Source organism: Pyrus communis, chromosome 11 (genome assembly GCF_041283825.1).
Source record: "Pyrus communis isolate YQ-2024b chromosome 11, ASM4128382v1, whole genome shotgun sequence".
NCBI lineage: Eukaryota > Viridiplantae > Streptophyta > Magnoliopsida > Rosales > Rosaceae > Pyrus > Pyrus communis.
The window spans coordinates 4,496,215-4,515,014 of record NC_142575.1 but is presented as its reverse complement, the minus strand read 5'-3'; the positions used below and the strand labels follow the sequence as shown (position 1 = coordinate 4,515,014).

The 18,800-nt window shown below is 37.5% G+C and overlaps 2 protein-coding genes and 2 pseudogenes across 3 annotated transcripts; 1 reads left to right on the top strand and 3 right to left on the bottom strand.

Moving 5' to 3' along the window:
* Positions 1 to 889: 889 nt before the first annotated feature.
* On the top strand, positions 890 to 7,315 carry LOC137743758 (putative disease resistance RPP13-like protein 1; annotated as a pseudogene). Its single transcript, XR_015953693.1, has 8 exons — positions 890 to 4,253; positions 4,347 to 4,442; positions 4,798 to 4,894; positions 4,972 to 5,504; positions 5,598 to 5,697; positions 6,042 to 6,229; positions 6,509 to 6,718; positions 6,894 to 7,315. The product of XR_015953693.1 is annotated as a putative disease resistance RPP13-like protein 1 (transcript).
* A 274-nt stretch (positions 7,316 to 7,589) lies between these two features.
* PNSB5 (NAD(P)H dehydrogenase 18) lies at positions 7,590 to 8,984 on the bottom strand. Its single transcript, XM_068481825.2, has 5 exons — positions 8,693 to 8,984; positions 8,535 to 8,598; positions 8,359 to 8,421; positions 8,213 to 8,271; positions 7,590 to 8,125 (listed from the first exon to the last, which is right to left on the bottom strand). Exons 1-5 carry the CDS (start codon positions 8,933 to 8,935, stop codon positions 7,889 to 7,891), a joined length of 666 nt encoding a protein of 221 aa, XP_068337926.2. The 5' UTR covers positions 8,936 to 8,984; the 3' UTR covers positions 7,590 to 7,888.
* Positions 8,985 to 10,631: 1,647 nt separating this feature from the next.
* Positions 10,632 to 15,991, bottom strand: LOC137742233 (putative ion channel POLLUX-like 2). Its single transcript, XM_088680521.1, is given in 14 exon segments — positions 10,632 to 10,991; positions 11,067 to 11,177; positions 11,312 to 11,396; positions 11,544 to 11,630; positions 11,800 to 11,904; positions 11,999 to 12,153; positions 12,233 to 12,331; positions 12,443 to 12,518; positions 13,298 to 13,369; positions 13,488 to 13,774; positions 14,073 to 14,191; positions 14,287 to 14,363; positions 15,634 to 15,667; positions 15,670 to 15,991. Coding segments are annotated over 14 exon segments (1,731 nt in total). The 5' UTR covers positions 15,977 to 15,991; the 3' UTR covers positions 10,632 to 10,874.
* Positions 15,992 to 17,549: 1,558 nt separating this feature from the next.
* LOC148692712 (large ribosomal subunit protein eL18x pseudogene) lies at positions 17,550 to 17,979 on the bottom strand (annotated as a pseudogene).
* Between the last annotated feature and the right edge of the window lie 821 nt (positions 17,980 to 18,800).

The window sequence follows — 18,800 nt, the reverse complement described above, 5'->3', positions numbered from 1 at the left end:
CGTTCAGTGCTATTGCATCGTTTCAGATTGCGAAGGCGGGGTGGTCTGTGCTGTGAGAGAAACAAATACAGAGGGGAGTGATAGATGAAGGTAGGAGTTTTTTTATTCTCTTGTTGTGTGCCTCCCGCAGGCTTGGCTGCCATCTTGACGAAGATGACGGGAGAATTTTTTTTAATTTTAATTTTGACATTAGAAAGATTATATTGATCGATTTTCAATTTCAAAGATCATCTTGATAGAATGAATTAATTTCATAAACAATTTATAATAACACAAAAATTAATATTAAATTATAAAATGACAAAGAATGATTGAAAAGTTCTAATTTTATAAAGGAAAAATTTGAAATTGATCCAATTTTTATTGACTTTTGATTTTTAAAATAGGTCTAATTTTTAGTTAGTTTGGACCCATATCAAAAATCTCTTTTGAAATAGGTCCAATTTTATAGATTATCTTTTTGAAATAAGTTCAATTTTTAATGATTTTTTATTTTTGAAATAAGTTTAATTTTTAGTTACTTTGATCCATATCAAAAAAACCCTTTTTAAAAAATCCCCTAAACATTTATCTTCTCTTTTATTATCTCACAATTTCACATGTTCTGATTTAACGTTGTCATGTGAGTACCACCATTTAGCGTTGTCATGGGAGAGTGTCACGACACTCTCCCAGAAAAGGAAGCGCCTCGTTTTTCAGGAGAAGCACCAGCTGGAAACCATTAAGCAACGCCTCGATGTTTGTGTAAATTAACAAATTTAATGGCCGTACGATTTGCATCCACTTTGAATCAACGGCCACGATGTTGTAGGCTACCAATAAAAAGATCCAGATCTGGATCCATGGGACAACATTTGAACCAAAAGACTAATTACAGACCAATCACAAGTTCTTTTATGGTCAATTGACCAATCACAAGTTCTTTTTTGGTCAACTGACCAATAACAAGTTGATTACGAATTGGGATGCATCAATAATTACAATCTCAAAAGCCTTTTCTTCTTCATTGAGCTACTAGCAAACTAAGCAACCAAAGAGAAAAATGGCTGCCGCTTTGATTGGAGAGGCTTTTATCTCCGCTTCCATCCAGGTGCTGTGTGACAGAATTGCTTCAGCCGACTTCGGTGACTTGTTCCGGCAGAAGAAGCTGGATGAACCGCTCCTCATGAAACTGAATATGACGCTGCTCACCCTTTCTGCAGTCCTTGATGATGCGGAAGAGAAGCAAATTTCAAACCTTGCTGTGAGAAAATGGCTTGACGAGCTCAAACATGCTGTCTTCGACGCGGAGGACCTGCTGGATGAGATCGACACTGAAGCTTTGCGATGCAAGGTGGAAGGTGAAGGTCAAACCGAGAAATTAACCAAAAAGGTGTTGAACTTCTTCTCTCCTTCTCGTAGTAATTTTTATCGAAGCATGAATGTTGAGATACAAGGGTTATTACAAAGGCTGGAGGGCTTTGTGCAACAGAAAGTTGCCCTTGGTCTGACGGGAGATGTTGCGAGGAAGGTTTCACAAAGAACTCCAACAACTTCCTTGATTCATGAACCTTTTGTATATGGAAGAGACGAAGATAAAGAAAATTTATCAAAAGTCTTGTTCTCTGATGATGCGGGCGAGGATGATGTATCTATCCTCACCATTGTTGGTATGGGCGGGGTTGGCAAGACGACCCTTGCTCGAGCCCTTTACAACGATGATAAGGTGAACGAGCACTTTACCCTTAGATCTTGGGCATGTGTTTCAGAAGATTATGATGCTATTAGGGTGACTAAAACTCTTCTCGAGTCGGTCACATCAAAACCTTGTAACATGACAGATTTGAATTTGCTTCAAGTTGAACTTAGAGAACAACTGAGGGGAAAGAAATTCTTATTTGTGTTGGATGACCTTTGGAATGACAACTATTCTGAATTGAAGCGCCTGCAAGCTCCTTTTACTTCCGGGGCAAGGGGAAGTAAAGTCATCGTGACAACACGAAGCGGAAAGGTCGCATCTCACATGAATAATGTTCCCATTCAACACTTGAAACCTTTGTCGCACGAAGATTGTTGGATGTTACTTGCAAACCATGCATTTGGAAACAAAAACCACAACGCACATCCAACTTTGGAAGAAATTGGCAAGAAAATTGCACGCAAGTGCAATGGGTTGCCTTTAGCAGCAGAAACACTCGGGGGTCTATTACGTTGCCAGAGAGACTTCAAGGAATGGAACATGTTATTAAATAGTAGTCTTTGGGAGCTACCTTGTGATGAAAGTGGTATCCTTCCAGCCCTACGGTTGAGTTATCATTATCTTCCTGCTCAGTTGAAACGATGCTTTGTGTATTGTTCACTATTTCCAAAAGACTATCGGTTCAACAAGGAAGATATGGTTCTACTTTGGATGGCAGAAGGTTTCATTCCGCAAGGTTTCAATGGGACAAGAATGGAAGAGACGGCTAGAAGTTACTTTGACGAGCTAATATCACGATCACTACTTCAAAAATCAGGAAAGCATGGTTTCACAATGCATGATCTTCTTAACGACTTGGGTCGGTTCATGGCTAGGGGATTTTTTCTCAGGTTGGAAGAGAGGGAATCACAAGAAGTTAAAAGACTTCGTCATTTGTCATATGCCCACTCTTAAAGAGCTACGTGTCGAAAGAATGAAATTTGTTAGGACGGTTGGTGTTGAATTCTATGGTGATCTTAATGGAGCTTCTGTAATTCAGCCCTTTCGGTCTCTGAAGACGCTGGAGTTTGAGGAGATGCCAGAGTGGGAAGAGTGGGAGAATTGGCGACCGAGTCCAAGTGGAGCTTCTGTACTTCAGCCATTTCCTTGTCTCCAGAAGATGATAATAAGGAATTGTCCGAAGCTGAGAGGATACTTGCCCAATCGTCTTCCATGCTTGAAAACACTTAGCGTGTATGGGTGTGAATATCTACATCTGCATGATGAATGGGCCAGTAGTAGTAGTGGTCTTAACATGGACTACTTACAGAATTCATTGGAAATATCTAATTTTGGAGGATGCCCAGGTCTGTTACCATTAATAGAGAGAGTAGAGAAGAAGTTCTTGTCCAGACTTGTAATTTCTAATTTTGATGCAATACAGTGCCTGCCCAAAATGAAATATCTTCGAAGTTTGGTATTCAAGAATTGCCCAACCGTGTCGTCATTAGAGTTCTTATCTCATGAGATGATGGCCGAATTGACATCACTTGAGTATTTGGAGATCTGGAATAGTTTTCATTCAGTGAGGTCCTTCCCGTTGGGCGTTTTCCCCAAACTTTCAATTCTTCATATCGATGGCTGTGAGAATCTGGAATCCTTTTCTATTGAAGGAGTTGATCAGAACCTAAGCCACCTCAACTCCCTGGGAATCTACCGCTGTCCAAATCTGGCGTCTTTCCCGGACGGAGGACTGCCCACTCCCAACTTGAGACACTTGCAAGTCAATGAATGCAAGAATTTGAAGTCGTTCCCCGAACGAATTCGCACCCTCACCGCCCTTGAAGCATTGTATTTATACGATCTTCCAAATCTGGTATCATTTGCCCAAGGGGGTTTGCCTCCCAACCTGCGATATTTTAATGTTAGACATTGCGACAAAGTGAAGCCTTCAGTGGAGTGGGGATTACAAGGACTTGTCTCCCTTAAACAATTTACAATTGCTGGCGAGATCTGGGCACCGTTGCTCAAGGAACAGCTCCTGCTCCCTACTACTCTTAACGGTCTCCGCATCGCTGGACTATCAATTCTGAAATCGGTGGTGGACGTAAAAGTACTTCGACACCTCACTTCTCTTCACTGGCTAACTATTGAAGATTGCCCAAGTCTGGAATTCCTGCCACGAGAGGGACTTCAACACCTCACTTCTCTTCAATATCTAACTATTGGTGATTGCCCAAGTCTGGAATTCCTGCCACGAGAGGGACTTCAACACCTCACTTCTCTTCAACATCTAACTATTCGTAATTGCCCAAGTCTGGAATTCCTTCCAGCAGAGGGACTTCTACACCTCACTTCTCTTCAAGGGCTACAAATTCGTGGGTGTCCAAAACTCCAATTCCTGCCAGAAAACGGTTTGCCGCCCTCTCTTTCTTGCCTGATGATCTCCTCCTGCTCCACCCTGGAGAAAAGGTACGAGGATAAGAAAGGAGAAGATTGGGCCAAGATATCTCACATTCCTTGCATACGGATAAACGACGAAGTGACCATATGAGCTCTGTCTCTCTCATACAAAGTTGTGGCATTTCAGTCTCAGGTATTTTGCATCTATTTAACTTGAATAGTTTGAAAAATAAAAGACATAACAGAAATAAGAATCATAGCATATTGATCAAATATTTCTTTGCAGGAAGGAAGACACATTATCGCTACATCTTTAACATTTTCGGATGGTATGAAGAGGATCAATCCAGCATAGTAAGCATCAAAAGTGCAACATGTATAGGTGCTCTTTCATAACCGAATAATGTATTAACATTTCAGAAATTACAAAATTTTGCAATTTGTTTCTCATCTCTCCCATTTTCTTTGTCAAGTATTGTTTGCTCTTATTTAATCTCTAGCCTTATCCCTGGCGTCACTTATAAAATATATAGTAGTTCGAAAACTCACAATTTTTTGACCAAGAACTTTTGGAATATGTTTATTCGTGGACTTTAGGGAAAAATGGAGCTGTTATATGATAACGTTTCTGCATCCGCATTCTGGTTTCGGATTTCATTCATTTCTTATTGAAAGCATGCATGTTTCGTATATCAAAAATAATAAAAACCATCAATACTGCTTATTTTGGTCTGCAGAAGCCTACGCAAACTTGCATCCACACTTTCCTCCTCCATTGGCTTAACGTGGACTACTTACAGAATTCATTGGAAATAGTTATTGGAGGATGCCCAGGTCTGTTACCATTAATAGAGAGAGTAGTGAAGAAGTTCTTGTCCACACTTGTAATTTCTAATTTTGATGCAATACAGTGCCTGCCCAAAATGAAATATCTTCGAAGATTGGAGTTCTGGGATTCCGACAAATTGAAGCCTTCAGTGGAGTGGGGATTACAAGGACTTGTCTCCCTTGAAGAATTTGCAATTGCTGGCGAGATCTCGGCACCGTTGCTCAAGGAACAGATGCTCCCTGCTACTCTTAAACATCTCCGCATCGCTGGACATTCAAGTCTGAAATCGGTGGACGTAAAAGGACTTTGACACCTCGCTTCTCTTCACCGGCTAACTATTGCAGATTGCCCAAGTCTGGAATTCCTGCCACGAGAGGGAATTCAACACCTCATTTCTCTTCAATATCTAATTATTTGTAATTGCCCAAGTCTGGAATTCCTTCCAGCAGAGGGACTTCTCTTCAAGAGCTACGAATTTCTGGGTGTCCAAAACTCCAATTCATGCCAGAAAACGGTTTGCTGCCATCTCTTTCTTACCTGGAGATCTACTCTTGTTCCACCCTAGAGAAAAGGTATGAGAATAAGACGGGAGAAGATTGGGCCAAGATATCTCAGGTATTTTGCATCTAATTACCTTCAATAGTTTGAAAAATAAAGGACATAATAGAAATAAGAATCATAGCATATTGATCAATTTTTTCTTTGCAGCAAAGAAGACACATTATCCCCACATCTTCAACATTTTCGGATGGTATGAAGAGGATCAATCCAGCATATATAGTAAGCATCAAAAGTGCAACATGTATAGGTACTCTTTCATAACCGAATAATGTGTTAACGTTTCAGAAATACAAATTTTGCAATTTGTTTCTCATCTCTGCATTTTCTTTCTCATCTCTTACAAATTTTGCAATTATCAATTTGTTTCTCACTTATAGAATATATAGTACTTCGAAAACTCACAATTTTTTGACCAAGAACTTTTGGAATATGTTTTATTCCTGGGCTTCAGGGAAAAATGGTGTCGTTATTTGTTAACGTCGCTGCATCCGCATTCCGGTTTCGGACTTCATTGATTTCTTATTGAAAGCATGAATGTTTCTTATATCAAAAATAATAAAAACCATCAATACCGCTTATTTTGGTCTGCAGAAGCCTACTTGCGACATAGGCGGCACAAACTTGCATCCACACTTTCCTCCTTCTCCATTGGCAGGCTGTCTCGTTTTCTTTATTCAGATACCAGCTTGAAGCTTGCGTTGATACTTTATGCCCTTGTGGTTCCGATCATATAATCGCAGCTGACAAATGGAAAGATGTGTGTAGTTAAATCTTTCGAGGTGTGTTTTCTGATGTTTCTTTTCGTTTCATTCTTTTTATTTATGCCCAACATAAACTTCTTGATGAGAGACAAAGAGTGAGTGGGGAGGGAGGGGCAGAGAAAAAGAAGAAATGTTTTCGAAAGTTATGAGAATCAAAGTTGCAGACTCAGTAGCTCATGTGTATTATTGATGCATTATTCAACTGTTCTGTATTCTTTGTACCATTTATCGGTTGCGTGAATCAGCATCAGTTATCAAGAATTTTGTAAAATCAATCCTAAGCATCTGTTGATACAGTGTGCCAGGACAGACTCATTTATGGCCTTTGTGGATGCAGCAGCGAGCAAACTGTGGTGTGGAACTGTAAAGTAGAATTACCCAAGGGAACATATGCTAGCTTGCATCAATTACTGAACCTGTCTGGCATGAGTTAACAGCCGTGGCATGCTTTTCTAGTTTTCTTCCGATGTCCTAGTGATCTTCACGCTGGTGCAACAGATATATCATGTAGGTAACCCTTGGACGATGTTTTTTTTTTCTTTTCATCATTCTGATTTCGTTTGAATATGGTGGATTTAATGTTGGTGCGGATGAGTTTCTTTACAAACACAAATGTGTGATTCACCTATATACGTGCTGCACTGACTTATTTGGTTTGAATATGGTGGCGTCATTGCTGCAGAGTCCTTATTGTGGAACTTAAAGAGGCAATTGTCTGAGGCAACAGATGTTAGCTCACATCAATTTCCTAAGCATTTTTGGCATGAAGATGATGCACCTCTAAAGGAAGATGATGGAACCCCCGGATGATATATTTCTTTGTCATACGGGCGTGGTTTGAATAATCGAAATTCGCCACGTATTGAGGATGAAAAAGGTTCATTGTATTGGGGTACGCGTGGCACCCGATAACTGGCCATTCCGGTATTTACGTCACAGGATGTAGTAACTAATGGTTTGATCCCTATTTGGCGTTTGGTCTAAAATTGGGGTGCTTATTTTTTATGCAAGCGGTTGCAAAAACGCTCTTAACCAACTCACAAGCTTCTTGCAACTAGAAATAAATCTTAATATAAACTAATGGAGTTAGGTATTTATTTTTTAGTTTAACCACGGTAATGATTTTTATACGCTAATTTTCATCTCATGGCTCTTGTTCACCATCTTAATTCTGGCTCTTGGTAATGAAAAGTGTAAACGTTGAAAAAATGTGTGCATAACCTTTTCATGCCTATTTATTTCTATCATTCTACACTAAATTCAATTAAAATACGAGGAAAGGAAGTCAAAATTGGATGCAAAAGAGAGAAGCATAGCTAACTTAGCTAAACTCGTGTCTACTGCACATTTCTATTTGGCTTCTTTGGTGAGCAGAACATGACATAATTAATCATTGTTATTGGATTTTGCTCTACATGGTCACCATGACGAGCCACATTATTTCTTTAATACACCATCCAATAATATATGACAAAATTATATATATGTTCCCATTCCCTTCTAAATTTCAATTCCTAAGCCTAATATGTAAACAAGAAAGTAAAAAAGCCGATGCAGAAAGAAAGGAAGCAACAGAAAGAGGACTGAATTGATAGCTATATACCTTTCATGCTCAAGCTGGTTGAGAACTTGAGAAATCCCATATTAATTACGGCTGAATTTACTACACATGAATTTTTATCTCTTCATAATATCTTCCTTCTTCACAGTCACAGTGAAATCCCACAGATCTCCATATTTCTCATTGAAATCCCATATATCCATGGTGTTGTAGTCCGCTATCAGCTTGTCACGAGCTCCCCTCTCCATGTTGTATATCTGGGGTTCAAAGTTGTGGGGTTTGTCCGGCTTATCCATCTCAATGATGCAAAACACAATTGTAAACAGACCGGCGCCAATGTACAAGTACTCCCCCTGGAAAACAATGCATTTGCGATATGATTTCCTATGCGACGATGAACAAGACCATCATGTTAACGAATGCAAAACAATTGGCATTACCGGAGCGTTGAAATACATTCCAGCAGCAATTGCAGGGAGAAAAAGCCATGATATAAGACCTGCCGAAACAACCAAAACAGATAATGTTCGTTTGCTAATGTAGGTTAGTGAATGATCAAAGTTGTCTGGTAAGCATTCGCATGTACCCTGAAAACCTGTAGGGGTTCCAACCGCTTCAATGTCTTCTGCTATTGATCCCCAAAAGCTTCCTGGATAAGAGAGTTTGCGGAAACAAATCACGGTTCTGGGCACGAATAATTTAATTAACATAACATGTTAGACTACCCGCCACTAAGTGCGCTAACTAATAGAAACAGGGTACCTTTCTTCTCTTCGCCTTCGTGGTAAGTGTGGTGGTCATCATACTCCCCGAACTTAAAATCATCCTGCAAAATTAACCATACTTAATTAATCACTAATCATGATACATTCATATGATCACATGAACTTGTACAGTCAGTGAGCGTTTATAGTTTATACCATGCTGATACTGTTTGTCTCCCAACGGTCATGGGGGTCTTCGCGGAGATCAGGCTCAATCTCCGCGAACCCAGCTGCACTCAGCCTAGTACTCAACCTTGTCTTCCCCAAGTTTCTGTACAATTCGGAGGTCCTACGTGTCTGAGTACTCCGAGAAACCCTCGCCCTAGATTCCGACAGCTTCGAGCTCAGTTTGGGAACTGCGTAAGGAGAGACAGCCGAGAGTGAAGAGCACACCGCCATTTCTGGTTTGGATTATCTTCGATTTTGTGGCCGTCGTGCAACGCTCAAATAAGCGCTTCTTCTCTCAACGGTAAGGCATGATATAAGTCACTGCCGGTGTCCTTGAATCTTGAGAACGACTAATTGAAATTCGCCACGTATTGAGGATGGAAGAGTTCATTGTATTGTGGCACACGTGGAACCCGATAACTGGCCATTCCAGTATTTACGTCACAGGATGTAGTAACTAATAGTTTGATCCTTATTTAGAGAGTGGTCTAAAATTTGGATTATTTTTTTTAGAGAACTTTAATGAAAAGCTCCGGTACTATTTATTTTAACAAAAAAAATCATATTTTTATACTAAAAAGTTAATCTTATACTACTTTACCCTTTATTTTGTCATTCTCCTTAAAACTTAAAAGTTCCAAGCATTTTTCATTAATTTCCTTGTAAGAGAGATGTCTAATGTTCGAATCTTATAAATGGTGAATTTGCAATTAATTTATATAAAAGAAATACATTGTTAAAATTAATGAAACCACTCATTAATATTTATAATTCTTTAAATATAATTTTGGATGGTGCTATTCACACCCCTATTTTTACTTCTCACATACTCTCTCAATTTCTAGCTGTCTGATCGAATTAATTGAAGAAAATTAATGATTAACAACAGAGCATGGGTCCACTTAATACTACGGTCTAGTGGTATTCATTTTCACTTGTAAGTAAAAAGTCTTAGGTTCGATTCTTACCAAATGTGAAGTTGCATCACATGATTATGACAAACACATTGTGAGACTTACCTCACTCCTCTATCCTTCGTGTAAATACTATTGTTTGTTAAAAAAAAAAAAAAAGTGTGTAGAGGGTAAAAATACCATGAATAGCAATATCCTAAATTATCCAAGTACTTTTGAATATAAATCTACCAAACAACCGAGTCTGTATTATTAATCATATCCAGTCTCTTATATGAGCTGCCAAACAATTTCATAGTGAAATTATTTCAAGCGTATTACGATATACGAATTGAATCCCTATAATAAGCATCATATCATTTTGAAACCTTGGAATGCTTAATATTTTCATTAGTAACGACGTTCTTTAATCGGATTTTATTGTTTTATGTGGAATTTGATTGATTATTATAAGCAAATAGCTTAGTTGTATTCTCATGAAACTCATATCATTCTTAACACATGTAACATTAGACATGGTCTTATTTGAGATTTGACAATATAGTGGTGCATGGATCAAGCATTCAGATTTGGATCACCCTTTGTTACTCAGACTCAGAATGTTCTCTTGGTCACCACAAAAATCTTCTCTTACTTATCTGGTAACCAAGGAATTAACGCTTACTCACATTTGATTTTGATACCAAACGTTGAGATTAAATGGACGTGTTTTTATTGTTTTAATCTCAATTCTTGGTATCAAATCTAAAGGTGAGTGACCATCAATCATTCGTCATCAGGTGACCAAAAGAACGAGACTATTCAAACTTTGATCTGTTGCTAAAAGAGCATTATACAAGTGGCCAGCTATAGTTAACTTCTTACTAAAATGCGTACCTTACGGCATACTCAACCCACAAACTTAGGACGTCTTCCAGCGTCGGAAAGAGACATATTACTACAACAGTTAGACGGAACTGTAAATTTCGAACATAAGGACAATATCAAGGTATAATTAACATGGCTAACAATGCTTATTACTGTTAATCCAGATTTTCTTTATTGGACAAATTTCCATGAATTATTGTGGTGTCTGTATCAATGGTACGGTCTTAACAACAAAAGAGAGGCTAATACTGCAAAAGAAAGAAGCTAAAACAGTCTCTTCACCGATTTGCTAGTTTAATGCCGGTTCTATGGTCAAGCTCGGTCAAAACATGAGTACTTCCATTTAGCATGGGATTCAAACTTTCACGAGCAAAATTTGGGCCGTTGTTTCAACTTGATTGGTTCTCCAGAATGATAGGTTGTTCTCCTTCAAGTTCGGATATAACCATCAATGAATCTGTCAACTCAAGGGAGAGGGGTTCGGACTTGGGAACTGGATTAATAACCTGCAACATGGCATAAGATATGAATGAGAAGTCTAAAGCAATTTAAGAGCCGAATCCAAATCAAGACATTTTTACATTCTTGTTGTTTTTCACATAACCTATCGCCACTTCTTTCCGCAGTTTTGCTCTTTCAGAAAGCTCAGAGAATGAAGGGTTTTCTCCTTCTTTAATGTAGAGGCTGATATCCTGTCCTAAAAAAAAGCAGGCATAGTTAAATATGCGGTTTAATGAAACCTGCATTCACTGGGGACGGAAAATTTAACATGATTTTAGCAAACTTCGTAACAAAGTTCAGAACGAAGACTAGATTAGTGATATACCTCAACAACTGTGGGGACAGATTCCATGTTGCGAATAGGTTGAAGAGCCAGAACAGACAAAGAAGCATCAGTGTCAACTTCATACCTAAACAGATGAGGATGTGAAGTCAAAACACATTTGAGAGATGAGAAATTTCTAATATACTAGGAAATTCCAAAGAAACTTTGTCGAAAACCTTGTATACTCTAATATAATTTCTCACATAGAAGTAAAAGTAGATCAAGTTCTCACCGGTCTCCCTTCCTTGGCAGTATAATTATTGCACGTGCCTTGTTGGCAGCGGCTCTTTCAAATGATTTTGTTAAACTAAGGCTGCAACTGTAAGTGTAGAGCCTCAAAGTAAGAATCAGAAGCACACAAAGTCTCAATTTTATTATCAAATCAAATTACCCATTACATCATTTCTTACTGATAATTTTTTATTTTATTGCACCGAGGCCTTACAAAATCAGACGCAGATGTATTAGATGATTTCTTATAGTCCTACCTCTTTGTAAGGATATCAATATGTATAAGATCTTTGTCTAAATTGTCTGAGAGCTTGTCCATCTGCTTTCTTGGGAGATTGGACGTAAGAAGAATTCTCTACCTCCTGTGAACATATAAGCAAACAACAACACAATTCAGTAATTTTACTACACAATCCTGATATAAAAACCTCCATTCGAGTATAAGAAATAGATTACCTAGCTGTCGCAGTACCTAAGCGGACAGCAAGTTCGTGATACTTGTTTATTTGCTTTAGTATGAAGGAAAGATGACTGTTCACTCCAAAAATAATGATATGATCATTCTCCAGGACTTGTATTTGTGCGCCTTCTTTTAGTCTGTACATATTATTCTGAGCAAATGATGGCCATAAGGATGCCGTTTACATATAAGTTAGATGTACAATAATGTTCCATGATCCAAGAACTTACCCTGAACCGTTCGGTCATTGTGCTCAACAAGCGAGAGTAAAATAATATGCCCCATATTGCAAGAACAAAACCAATAACACGTTCAATGCGTGTTCTTTGCTGCAGTGTACATTTTACAATGCATGTTATTTACAATCATCCAAGAAAATAGAGAATTAGTGAAAACTTTTAGAATGAACCAAATGATAAAATTAGGAAGCGAAATCACACTTTTAAATGTGTTGATGATGAACACAGACATGCCCAAACCTCCCAGAAGCAGTCCTCCAAAGACTCATTACTACCCCTGTAATTTGAAATGCATCCGGATTGTAAACAAACATGAGTAATTAATTCATTTGATAAAAATATTATTAAAAGACTGCTTGACCGTTAGAATATCAAATATTTGTCAGCCCACATCGTAACAACTTAAATTTTTCGGAATAGTGTGGTAACAACAAACTTGATCATGGTATCAAAGCAGGAAATCCTGGTCAAATCCTGCAAGTGTAACCAATATAAGTTGAATTCCAGATGTTGGGCTTTAATAGTGAAGAGACGCCTGCATTTGACGGGGAGTGTTAGAATACAAAATAATTGTTGGTCTAAGATGCTGAGACCCTTGTGAAGAAGACGGCAAGAAAATGATGAAACCATATTGTTTCAGAAATTCATTTGTGTTAGACAACTATGGACCCCAAATGCTTAAGCTGCTAGGGAATTGGTCAGCAATGTATATCAATCTAACACTGTCCCTCACACAAACGCGTTCTTTCTTTGTATGTTAAAATCAAACAGAAAGAAAAATATAGATGAAACCCCACCCTGCACCAAAGAAGTGGGGAATGGATTGAGGGTTCCGCATCCAGGACCCCTGCTAAGCTGCTACCACCAAAGCTCTGATATGGTGATACCATATTAGAAAACTTCAGCTGTTATAAATGGGCCAATAATTGTATCAATCTGATAGTCTAGACACCAGGAAAAAAAAAACGCTATTTAATGAAATACGATAAAGCAACATGAAGCAGAATATGCCAGAGAAAGTAATTCGAACTGCTCTTAGAAAGGATTATAGGTTACCTATACTTGTAGAATAGGAAACCACCAATGACAACAAATGAGAAGCATGCTACCAGGAGCACCAGAAAGAACCTAAAAAACATTTACAAAAGAACTTAACTAAATGAGAACATAGACCAAACAAATTATTACAAGCATGAAATGATAGATATAGAAACCATGCAAAGCTCCATCTGATATCTTCACTTACGTGGCAACATTCTTTTCAAGTTGGATGTTAAATAGATACAGTAACAGTGCAAAGCTCCATCTAATGTCTCGAAATGAAGAAACAGACACATCCAACTGAAGAGGCACAGGTTTATTCAATGAATTAGAAATACAGGAAAAGGGCAAGGTGGCAGCCCCGAAAGTTTGAATGATAGAGGGAAGTTTTGCTTGGACGATCTTAATGAAAGTATGAAAAACATTTGATTGTCCTAGCCTAATTGAGAAATATAAGGACAGCAATCCCATCATGACTTTAGCTACGAGAACCTGCATATACAGAAAATTCTGTCAAGAAATTTACTAAATACTTGAAGTGCAATGACATGAGTCAAATGCAAGATCTTAAGTTGTCATGGATACAAATACTTGATAAGAGGTGAAACCACTAAATAGAGGAACATCGAAAGGGGTTTAAGCTGTTATCTGATTTAATCAATTCTAATTCAAGATATGTTCTTTTTCAGATTTAAAAAAATAAATTACAATCTCTTATGCAGATTCATCCATCTAATGCTCTTGTTAGAAATTAAACAGATAAATAAATAAATTTCCATCTAATGCTCACCTGAGAAGTATTAATTTGGTCTGTATAAAAGAGTTGGTCATTCAAATCATCTGCAACGTTTATATACACAGTGGAATCTAGCTTATTTTCTGCCCTTTGAGAACTGGCCTCACATTTCGCTGTAAAAAGAATAAACGTAAGTAAAACATGAAAGAATATAAGTTATCAATACCTTGCTTTCACACATGATAAAGCATACATACAATATTCTCACCTCTGTTGTGTACCATGAAACTACTTGCATGTAAAGACGAAGATTTGATCCACCAAAATTGGCATGGCATTAATTTCCTGGTAAGTATCATCAACGTTAGCATCATATGGCTCATCTACACTAAAATTCAGAATAACCGTGCTTCAACACTTGCCCCATGTATGTATCATACAGTATATTGCACAAATACAGACATCAGCAAATGTACTACAAATTACAATTTCCCTCAGTTACAGAGTATGGTATTATCACAATATGCTTCAGATAGAAGTCGGAAGCTTTTCATACAAAATATTATATGCTACGTTCAAAACTTAAATGTTGATAATCCTGCATCTTGGTCCCGTACCTGCCTAACAATTCAAAGGATAATGAAACGGAGCTCAGCCAGGAGAACTTATGTATACGGCGGCATCAGACATCAACTAATTTTCATTAGTAAATTCCTACTCTACAGGAAGAACGCATACTTTTAAACAAGCAACGCATGCGAAAGCCGTTTATTACTGCTTTAAGTAGACCGTTTCATTGAAGATACGAATAACAGTAAAATTTGAGCCAAAGTATATAGAATCTCAGAAATTCAGTATGCCCGTCTGAAGAGGAAAGGCGAATCAAACCCAGAAAAATTCCTCACGAAAAGTACTCATCTTGATTACTCCCTTTCCCCTAGCACCGTACTTCCTCTCCATACGCGGCCCCTTTGTCTACCAACAAGTTCACACTTCCATCAAAGAATTGGCACTACCCAATTAGTTAAAAACCTGAAATCTCTCGGTTCACATTACAATCAACAGTTCACAATTTCAAGCACCAGCCAGTTCACAAATATCTAAGAAACACACGAAGATTAACCCAAAAACAAAGCTTCAAAAGTTACGACCAACCAAATGCCCCAAATTAGTTTGCTTTCATGACCAAGAGTGTAAACCTTGGACTAAATTTGAAGGCTAAAGAATTTAACATTCGAATTCAGAGACGAAAATGCAAGGACGACTTCTACAATGAAGCCAGATTATTGTTGACTGAGGGCATAATATAGCATTACTAGTCCATAACCAATCAACAAAATAAAAATAAAGAGAGTTTTAACGAAACACGTCTGTACATTTTTAATTAAAACACAATATCTTTACATTTAATATTATTTATTACATTTTTATTTGTATTTTTTATTAAAGTTAAAGATTTTTTTTAAACTTTTCGTTAGTTTTTCTAAAATTAAATCCTTTGATCTTGAATGCGAAGAAAACCCATATGAATGCCAATGCCATACAACAACCAAAAAAAAAAAAAAAACAATCACTTTTGGTAATTGAAAAGATGAAGAAATGAAATTCTGAATACCTTTTTGGGGAAGAAAAACGGTGGGAGATCGGAACCGAGGAGGCAAAACGCAGAGCGGCAATCTGTATAGCTGACTACTCAAAAGAACCATGTTTGTTACAGTCAGCCAGAGAAGTTTCGAGGTTTCTGAGGAAAGAAAGAAGGAAACTGGGGCCGATGAGAGAAACAACAGAAACTTCAAACAAAATAAGTGGAATTTTGGGGAAAAAAAAAAAAAAGGAAACAGAAACAGAAACAGAAAAGTGGGGAAATCGTGAAAATTTGGGATTTTTCGGGAAATCCAACGTGGGCAACCTGGTCCCTCCCCCGAAAAGTCCTTTCCTTTGCATGCTGCCAATGCCATGCTTGCAACTACAGTGGATAGTCGCTGTCCAACCTTTTGTCGTTGATTGTTCACTGTTCATTGTTCATCAACAAGAACACCAGAAGTCTAATATTTGATGGATAAAATAGAAAGACTAAATTTAAGCAATGGTTCTTCAATTTTAATCAAATTGAAACAATGATTTATTGATTAAAAATTCATTATCATTAATTCATCAATTTATCGAAATGGGAAATTATGATCCTTTTTATTAACTTTGTTAAAATTTTATCAAAATAAATTATGTTTGATGAGTTGAAGAATCAATAATAATGAATTTTTATTTAAATGTTCATTGATCTAATTAAGTTAAAGTTTAAAAATCATTGCTACAATTTACTCAAACAGAAAAGAGAAACGTAAGTAAATGTTGGCTTTAACCTCATCAAACCTATTAAAATAACATGAAAAATGATTCCATCAACTGACTGGACCCAGCACTACTCTCCGACAAACAACTGAACTAAAGAGAATGGCTAAAAACCAAATTGTAAGGCTGCACGTTTGGAAGTTTCTGCACATGGTTCACTTTGTTATCTTTCACCTAATACTTCATTTAACTTTTGATTTAATGTGTTGATATTTTAAATTACTCTCTAATTTACGAGAAGAGAATCAAATTTAATAAGTTGGTGTAAGCCAACTAATTTAACTCACACTTCTACTTTTATTTGACTTCTTTGACACCTAAGAAGGCAATTTTTACTTCATTCCTTATCCTTTTGGAATATGCATGATAATCCATTTTACACACACATATATATATATATATATATTATCTAGAAAGCTCATTACCATTTGCCAAACTTTGGTCTAAATTTTAGAAACACTTCATCTATGGCAACGTAAACGCGCCATAGACTAACTGATTCGTTTCCTCCCCGTAATCGGAATTTATTTCGTGTTTTGATTCCTATTATAGTTACGTAAACGCATTTTAGATTCGTTTTCTTTGAACGGAAGAAAAAAGGAGTGCAAAAATCGCATGCTCTTATGATGACATTTACTTCTTTCTTTTAGTCTTGTTTGGGTTTCACATCGGACGGCCTGTTGCTCCGCCTGTTGCTGAACGGAGTTCTTCCGCCAAAATTTATCCCCAAGGTCATCAACAACTGTCAACTCCTTCCATTCTTTTCTTTCTCTCTCTCCTCCTCCCTCGTATCGTAACCACCTCTCTTTCCCTTTTGGTGCCATCGGCGGCGTCGAACATGACTCCGCACTTCTCCGTCAACACCAATTCACACCTGCCTCTCTTTCCCAATTGATTGGACCCAAGTTCGCATAGGGAAACAAAAAAGAGATAAAGGAGAGCATTAATTGGATTGTTGGAGCTTCAACCGTGTTCGCCGAAAAAGAAAAAAAAAAAGGGTGTCGTGGCTTCTCGAGGAGCGTGAAAGCCTCCTTTGCGTTTTCCCGATGTGGTTGGCTGGAGCATATAGTATTTATCATTAATAACCAAAATTTAATATTCAAATTCATAAATGTCATTTTTTATAAAAAAATTCAAATATATTAGAAAACTCACATGAATAGACCTAAATATCCTCAAAATTCAAAACCATTTGCATAGAAGTGCTTCACGAGAATTCTTAGGACCTCTAAGGAGAACCCCGTTCTGATCCAATAGTGCTCTCAAAGCAAGCTGATCAAATGTCAAACACTCTCCTACTGCTGCAATCTCAATGAACCTCAATGTTGTAACCTTCAATTGCAGAACTTCATAAACTCTAATGTCCTCAGTGATAGTCCCCACAACCACAACAATCTTGTTGTCCTTTCCCTACATATACTTAATCAACATCGAGAGAGAAAGGGTGCCTTATTGACAAACGTTTAAGAATGACTGCATTCAACTTGCTTCTAGTCCTTCGGACAAGAAAACGGTACAGCTTGACAAGAAGCTTGAGATAGATATCATTGGACTTGGGCGTAGTGCACTTCGTCTTCTTGCTTTTACCTTCTGCCACGAGATCGATCTCCATTGTTGTTGCTGGTGTTGAAGTTCGGTTGCTCGGGACACCGCTTCGAAAACGTTGGGCCTTTATCTGGCCAATTCATTGATCAAATATGGGATCCCATACTGCCATATGGTTGAGCCAACAATGAAGACAGTAGGAGAAAAAGAGTGATCCCCCCCCCCCCACCCCAAAACAATCTTGTACACATGAGAAAGGCTTTTAATGGTACCTTCATTGTTGGCAGCAATTTTTGCTGCTGGTGGTTACGACAAGGAAGTTGGGAACGATGATGTGGCTGAGGGCTGTGTAGATCTTATCGCTTATGGTCCTTGGTTCTTGGCTAACCCAGACTTTTTTACTTTATGTTTATTTTGTTTTAATTCTAAGGGTATTTAAGTCTATTTAAGTGGATTTTTTGTTATTTTTGAAAGATTTTATAAAAAAATGACATTTATGAAATTAGGTGTTAAATTTTGACTATTATCGATAAAAACAGTATACAAAATCTAATTGTTTTGAATTTCTTTCTATTTATTTCAAGGCACATTTGGAATTTTATTAAATGAGTTTTGAAGCCGGGGGTAAAGACGAGACAAATGGCTTCAACTAAAATTTCTCATGTCTTAATTACATTATATTTTATGAGCTATCATATCTAATTCAATACTAATCACCAAACGATGGTATATGCAAGGCATCGTGGTTCTTTTATTTTCTTTTAAATTTTAGTATTATTAGGGGAAAAATGAGAGTTCAAAATTATTTCAATAATTTAAAGGATGCGAAGTTTCAAACCTGAAAGACATAGATAGAAAATCCACATCTTGTCCACTAAAACATGAGAA

Bases quoted from the DNA above. Each gene is read 5' to 3' on its own strand.
- PNSB5 (XM_068481825.2), bottom strand. From the start codon at position 8,935: ATGGCGGTGTGCTCTTCACTCTCGGCTGTCTCTCCTTACGCAGTTCCC. The intron at 8,272-8,358 runs GTACATGCGAAT...TTGTTTCGGCAG, and splicing joins AACCCCTACAGGTTTTCAGG to GTCTTATATCATGGCTTTTT. The intron at 8,126-8,212 runs GTAATGCCAATT...ATTGTTTTCCAG, and splicing joins GAATGTATTTCAACGCTCCG to GGGGAGTACTTGTACATTGG.